Raw genomic sequence first — 7500 nt, forward strand, 5'->3', positions numbered from 1 at the left:
CTAATAGGGCGGTAATTCTTCGGGTCGGTAAGGTCCTTTTGTGGCTTAGGGATAAGGGCCACCAAAGCAGTTTTGAAAGGTGAGGGATAGTAGCCAGAGGCTAATGAAGTGTTATAAAGGTACGTCATAGCACGTAAAACATTGTCGGGAAGGTGAATTAACACGTCACGTCCGATCTGAGAGGAGCCTGGAGCTTTTCGAGGAAACCTCATTATTATTTGTTTAATCTCCTCCAGCAAGATGGGAGCACTGAGTTCGCATGTGTCGTCCAGATTATCCAGGTGGATAATCTGCTCTGGTTCTGTTTCTATCCTGTTGTTATTGCTCCAGGTGGTGATGGTTTGAAAATGTTCATTAAAAAGGGGGTGGGGTTGATGTGGATAGAATACAGATTGCCAGTGGTCGTGAAAAATTTTAATTACATCCACGGGATCCGAAATAATATTATTATCCTTGATGAGGTGACTGAAAGGGGGAAAGTTACTGCCGCGAAGTTGGCGGATCTTCTGCCAAAACTCCCGTGGATTGCGAACTCTCATACCTTCTGTTTCTTTAATTAAATTTTCCCAATGAATTTTGCGGTCATTATCAAAACTATCTATGACATGGTTTCTGAGGATAGAGAGGTCCCACCGGACTCGATGTAATCGGTGCAAATTTTGAATAAAACGATTTCTGTAGCAGGTCAGGAGACGTTTTGTTCTCTCAGAGGGATGAAATGATTTGCGTGTTTTATAGTGCTCCCTTGGTATGGAGTGCAGCATAGCAGCTGATATCCACGCAAAGAGATGATTCCAGTGCCTATCTATTTCGTGGGTATTTTCCCCATTAAGCTCAAAATCAAAATCTTCTGCTGAAAGGTAATTTTTAAATTCGTCCCAGTTTGCTTGTTTATACCGGAATGACCGAGTTTCTTTGTTTTGTATAGGTGATGTGGAAAGCTTAATGATGACAGGTATGTGGTCCGACCCGATGTTCGGACCTGGTTGTACGTGTGTGTGGAAGGCAAGTGCCGCTCTGTTCCCGAAAACGAGATCAGGGCGGCCCTTGCCTCTGCCTGTGTATGACGTGAAGAAGTCGGGTCCTATGTAGTGCAGTGTTTTTGTTTGGAAAATAGACAAGAGCTGCCTACCGTGTTCGTTGTTGCTTGTGTGGTGAAAGGCGTGGTGATTAGCGTTCAGGTCGCCGGCAAAGAAAACTGGGAGATTTGTGAAGCTAAAAAGCTTATTAAAATCTGCTAAAGGTAAATTTGAATTAGGTCTGATATAAGCAGTAGAAATCATTATAGGGCCTTGCTGGGTGAATAGCTTTACAGCCATGAAATCTTGATGAATGAATGGAGGTGAAATGAACTCGTGATGGATGGTGGATTTTACGAGAATGCATGACCCTACAAACAATCCGTCTCGTGATTGTCTTGACGTGTAGCCGAAGTATTTAATAGCATAGGAGTTAGTAATAGAGGTGGAATTTAAAAGAACGACGTCAGGACGTTCCCGATCTAGAAAATCGTAAAAAAGATTTCTAATAGCAAAAAACGATCTTACATTCGCTTGAACGACTGTTAGCATACCAATCAAGGAGAGTGAGCGATGTTAGGCTTGACCTTGAAAGGTGTTTGTTGCTCCCGGAATCGATGAGAGCGAGGACGAGTGTCTCCCGTGGGAGACGTCTCGCCCTCTTTGCCGGGCGCGAGCTCGGCCGGGTCAGGAAGGGACTCCTGGGAGGGGGAGACCCGGAATTCCCGGGAATCGGCGGACCAATTCCCGATACTTCCGCGTCCCCCGAGTGTTCCCCTGTCAGGGAGAACTGTTGCCGCCCCCAGAAGGGGGGCAGGCAAAAGGGCTTCCCCGAGATCGATCTAGAGGCAGCCACTGCTGCTATCGGAGTCCACGATGGTGTTATCGTGGACCCGGGGAGCCGCGGGCTCCGGGAGCATCGGGTCTTTTCGGTCTTTCTTCTGGTGCATGTTTAGTGGTGAAGTATGTTTGCGTTTGTGCTCGGATGTTTTTTTAGTGTTTTCTTGTTCAGTTTGTTTTTGTTTGCATTGTGGTTTATGGTGTGTAGTTGTGTGTGTGTGAGCTAGAGGGCTGAGGTGATGTCATGGTCGCCTCTCTGACCTCAGTGTTTGTGTTTGTTTGTGCATACTGTGGAATGTATAGGTTTTCATCTGTAAAGATCTCAGGGATCACAATGCTGGGGAAACCGTTTTTCTGTAAAATGATGGGGAGCATTTTGCTGAATTGTGTGGTATTGTATTTGGCTGCAATTAAAGCAATGTGTAGTATGGTTTGTAGTTTAGCGTTGTTGTTAGGTGTAAGTGAGGTGTGGGGGAAGTGAGGTACAGGCATTGTGGTACCTGAGGGGATGTTTGTTTTGTTTGTGGTAGGTGTACTTGTTTGTAAGGGTTTTGTGATTGTTGCGTATGTCGTCGTGTTTTTGTTTTGTTTAAGAGTTTGTCTTTTCGTCTTGATTATGTCTTTTCTCTTTGGGCAAGACCCGCTAACAGCGACGTGTTGCCCCCCGCAATTGCAGCACTTGGTTTCTTTGCTACAGGTAGCAAAGAAGTGGCCAATGTCACCGCACCTGCTGCATCTCTGCTCATATTTACATGTATGTTTAAGGTGATCAAGTCTGTAACACTTCAAGCATTGATCTACCTGAACAAAGCACTCAGGCTCTATATTGTAAGTTGGGACGGACGTATTAAACATCACGATCCCACGAGTCAAAAGCTTCTGTGCTTCCTCTGGCGCCGAGCATCGAATCTTTACGATTCGTGACTCGGGCGGTTTGTAAACATCGAGGACATTGACATCGTTCATTTTCGCTACCTCGGCCTGGATGGCTTCGCACGATCGTGGCAGGATTGTCCTGTCGATCTTTTTTGCCACGATCGTACATTTAGCCTTCGTTTCAGGTGAGGGGACCGGTCTGAAACCATGATCAGCGAGTTTTCTTTGGCCTTGAGTCGAGAGGAATGGGGTCAGTTGTTCTTGCTTGGCAACAACAACTTTATAGCCTTTGTGTACTTTGAAGCAATGAGTCACTGCTACTTCTGTGATTGAGAAGATTTTCTGGAGAGCCACCTCACAGGAGATAGGCTCCCCAGAATATGATAATTTGATCACGTGACCCATGATAACATGCCGTGAGGGTGAAGATGATGGGTGAGGGGGTGTCTAGCAAAAAGCTAATCAATGACAGGTTTGAAAGGTGCGGTAATGGTCTCAAAAAGAGGAGAAGCACACTGTACAGTTGAACTGTCTTTATTTGTTAGGGCCGGGCAGGCACAAGGCCTTGTCAGGCGGGAATTAACCCTTATGTGCCTGACCGGATCCCTCGCAGTAAAACAATCCACTGTACAGTGCGTCGCGAATTATTTGCGAGTCCTCTAGACTGGCAAATAACCCACTAGCTGCAAGCAGGTATTGGCGAGTATCCAGAGGATATCACCAAGGGCCAGGTCAGGCTGTTAGCGAGGGTCAGCGATCGTCAAATCTCTCTAGAACAAAACACGCTAACAACCACAAAAACCTTGGATCCTAACAAGGTCCTGAGAGCCCTTTTAATTTGCGACAAAGACAAAGTTTGGAAAGAAGAGTGGGAAAGAAGAGAGGGGATAGGGGAAGGATAAGGATAGAGGAAATGAATTTTAGGAGGAGAGAAAGGAGCCGGGGCTTAACCCAGCATGCAGGGTAAAGTTGTAGGTAATAGTTGAGACAGGACTTTGGAAGGGGGATAAAAGGGAGAGGGGGAACCGAGCGCCATCTGAATCGTCGAGTTTAGCATAGTTTGTCCTTAGCGCGCACGGTTTTCTCTCTTTCGCCACTCGACTCGCGGGAACAAACACACCGCCGACTCAAGGTCGCTCGGGGCGAGGCCGCCGATCGACCTTGAGCGTGTGTCAACACTGGAGGCTGTTTGCACCCAACGTACTCGTGGGAAAGGGGTCATACGCGTGCGGCCTTGGACCTCGCTATACTGAACACGGCCGATTCTCGGCTAACCAGGGAGGTGGGGTGAAAAAGATTACAGAATTCGGCGCCATCTGCGGTGTGCTCTGTGCACGGCCTCCTCGACCGTGGCTACAGAGATATCCCTCGGCTAACCTTGTCTGTAGAAGCGGGTTGAAGCTCGGATGTGGCCGCACAGGGGCTGGCCTCTCCTGCCGGTGCCAAGGGAGGTTTCCCTTCCTTGGAATCAGGACTGACGGAGAGGCGCGGCCCTGGCGACCTACACCACGATGGGGTTAACACCACTGGCCGTGACACTCCTTTCCCCGGCTCGCATAAATCCTTCCGACAAAGAATTTATGGTCCTGGCACGGGTAATAGCAGCGAATGTCACGTATCGGAATCCGGAACCAGTGGGATGATGGGCAAGGATTTAGGATTCGGGATTCACGCTATGATTAGGATAATGAGATGAGATGGGGTGATGGATGAGGACGTCGGCAGCCACAAGCGTCAGGTGACGAGGTGAAAAGATTTAAAAGCGGGGATACAGGGCAGTGTCTAAGGGAATTGAAGCTTTATTAGGAGATTAAAATTAGGTCACAACAACAAAAACAGACAAACAAAACTACATTAAAACAGGAAGAGAGAACACAAATAAACAAGGGAACATTTAAAACAAGTGGAAAGAGGAAGGGGAAAAACGGAAATGAAGGAGTAGGAGATGGTTACAGAGTGTGCAGCCAAAGCTAGAACACTGCATCCACTTCTTCGTCCCATGCTAGAGAAAACAGATCATGGCCTATTCCCGGTCTCCAGCCGGAACGAAAGATGGTGTCGAGTCTATCCATCCAGTCAGAATGCCAGGCACGGAGTTTGTCGATCTGTTTACAGACCAACCTACGCCACTCGATGTTCAGAGGAAGCAGAGAAGCTTCCTCATGGAGTTCAGATGTTGTAATATATTGATCCCAACATACGTCATAGATCCATCTGAGTGCTTTATTCTGAACGAGCTGGAGTTTGCGCATGTTAGTGTAAGCTGTTTGTGAGAGTGCAAGTGGTGTGTATGTCATCAGAGGTTTGATAAGTGTTTTGTATAGATGCAGCTTCGTGCGAGGGGCCGCACTTCTAAATCGATACAGCGAAAGTAGGGTTTTGCGAGCCAATGCGGCTTTTGACTTAGCGTAAATATGAAAACGAAAGTTCGTATCAAAAGTTAAACCAAGGATGGTACAAGAGGATGTGATTTGAAGCGGTGGTTGTAGTCTGTCGAAGCTGTTGAGGTAAATGTTGTCGTAAGGAGGAAGTTTTCGTGGTTTTAAAAAGAGAACTTTTGTTTTCGTCGCGTTAGTCTTGATACGCCATTTATGCTCCCATCTCGAGACATTGTCAAGTTCGTCATTGATGCGCCGAACGACACCTGAAAGCGCATCGTGTCGAGCTAAGTGAGTACAATCGTCGGCATAGAGGATAGTGAGTGAATCTGTGTGTGTGGGGTTTGGAAGGTCATTTGTGTATAGTGTATAGAGTGTTGGGCTGAGTATGCTGCCCTGAGGTACTCCTGCGTGCATTGAAATTGTGCCTGAAACTTGATTTAAGAATTTAAGCTTTAATCTACGGTTATCAAGAAAATTGCAAAGTAACTTCTTAATTAAATTTGGAAAGTTAAATTTGGTGCACAGCTTGTACTTCAGGCCAGTATGCCAGACCGTGTCAAAGGCCCGCTCAACATCTTTCGTGACAAGAACAGTCTTTAGTCGTCGGTCTCTGTTATTACTGATGTAATTCGTCATGATGTTAAGTGCGTCTTGCGTCGAGTGATGCGAGCGAAAGCCGAATTGTTTGGGAGAGAGAAGGTTATGGTCTTCGAGATACCACCTTAGTCGAGTGTTTATGATTCGTTCGAAAATTTTCCCTAACGTCTCAAGTAGACTAATAGGGCGGTAACTCTTAGGGTCTGTCAGGTCTTTTTGTGGCTTAGGAATGAGGGCCACTAAAGCGGTCTTAAAGGGAACAGGAAAATAGCCGGTCGCGAGAGAAGAGTTGTAAAGATTTGTTAAAGCTTGGATGAGGTTGTCAGGAAGATGAAGAAGAGCGTCGCGTCCGATCTGTGAGGAGCCTGGAGCCTTACGAGGAACCCTCTTTAATCTTTCTTTGACCTCCTCACACGAGATGGGGGCTAAGAGTTCGCAGGTGTCGTCCAGCCTATCCAGACGGATAATTGGCTCTGGATTAGTTTCTACCCTGTTATTTTGACTCCAGGTTTCGATAGATTGAATATGCTGAGTGAAGAGTGGGTGGGGTGGGTGAGGGTAGAAAACTTGAGCCCAGTGCTCTTGGAAAACTCGAATAACATCCACGGGATTCGTTACATTTACGTTATTATGAGTGAGGTGGGAAAAGGGAGGATAATTACTACCTTTAAGTTGCTTAATTCTTTGCCAAAATTCCCGTGGATTGCGAACTCTGTTTGTTTCTACTTTCTTAATCAAATTTATCCAATAATTTTGATGGTCTGTATCAAGACTATCGATGACATGTCTTCGGAGAATAGATAAGTCCCATCTAACTTGGTTTAGTCTATTTAAATTTTGCGTGAAACGACTTCTATAACAAGTCAAGAGACGTTTTGTCCTTTCAGATGGCTGAAATGACATGCGAATTTTATACGAAGATCTGGGGATAGATCTAAGCATAGCTGAAGAAATGGAGGTGAAGATGAAGTTCCAATACCTATCTATTGATTGGGTGTCATTCCCATCGAGATTAACATGAAAATTTTGATCATTTAACGTTTGAGTGAAAGTCTCCCAATCTGCTTGTTTATACCGGAAAGATCGTTTTTCTTTGTTGAGTATAGGTGAGGTTGAAATCTTTAATATGACGGGTATGTGGTCCGAACCGACGTTCGGACCGGGTTGTAGGTGTGTGTGGTAGGCGAGTGCTGCCCTGTTCCCAAAGACGAGATCAGGGCGGCCCTTTCCTCTGTTTGTGTATGAGGTGAAGAAGTCGGGTCCGATGTAGTGGAGTCTTTTTGTTTCAAAGATAGAAAAGAGTTGCCTACCATGGGGGTTGGTAGATCTGTGGTGTAGTGCCGTGTGTGTGGCGTTGATGTCTCCGGCAAAGAAGACTGGGAGGCTGGTATAATTAAAAATCTTATTGAAATCTGCAAGAGGCAAGTTAGAATTTGGAGTGACATAGGCAGTGGAAAGGATAATAGGGCCCTGTGGGGTGAATATCCTGACTGCCATGAAGTCAGGGTGAGTGAATGGGGTGGTGATGAACTGAAAGCTGAGGGTGGATTTGATGAGAATACAGGACCCTATGTGCACTCCGTCTCTTGATTGCCTTGATGTGTATCCATAGTGCCGAATTCTATAGCCATTCGTGATGCCTATAGAATTTAGTAAGACGACATCGGGGCGTTCTTCTTCTAGAAAGTTGTAAAACAGGTTTCTGATGGAAAAAAAAGACCTTACGTTCGCTTGTACAATCGTTAGCATGTCACTCAAGGCAAAACCATTTTACCTGGCTTCACCTT

The 7500-nt window shown here is 46.0% G+C and overlaps 1 protein-coding gene across 1 annotated transcript in view; it reads right to left on the reverse strand.

Moving 5' to 3' along the window:
• Positions 1-7432: 7432 nt before the first annotated feature.
• Positions 7433-7500, reverse strand: part of LOC147466734 (uncharacterized) — a 1612-nt gene continuing 1544 nt past the window's right edge. Inside the window, exon 1 of the mRNA XM_086534927.1 lies at positions 7433-7500. This exon is cut by the window's right edge and continues 1544 nt beyond it. Coding sequence (XP_086391053.1) covers positions 7468-7500 — 33 coding nt within the window. The 3' untranslated portion in view covers positions 7433-7467.

Source organism: Penaeus japonicus, unplaced genomic scaffold (genome assembly GCF_977035675.1).
Source record: "Penaeus japonicus unplaced genomic scaffold, GWHDUDI00000001_assembly GWHDUDI00000042, whole genome shotgun sequence".
Taxonomy (NCBI): Eukaryota; Metazoa; Arthropoda; class Malacostraca; order Decapoda; family Penaeidae; genus Penaeus; species Penaeus japonicus.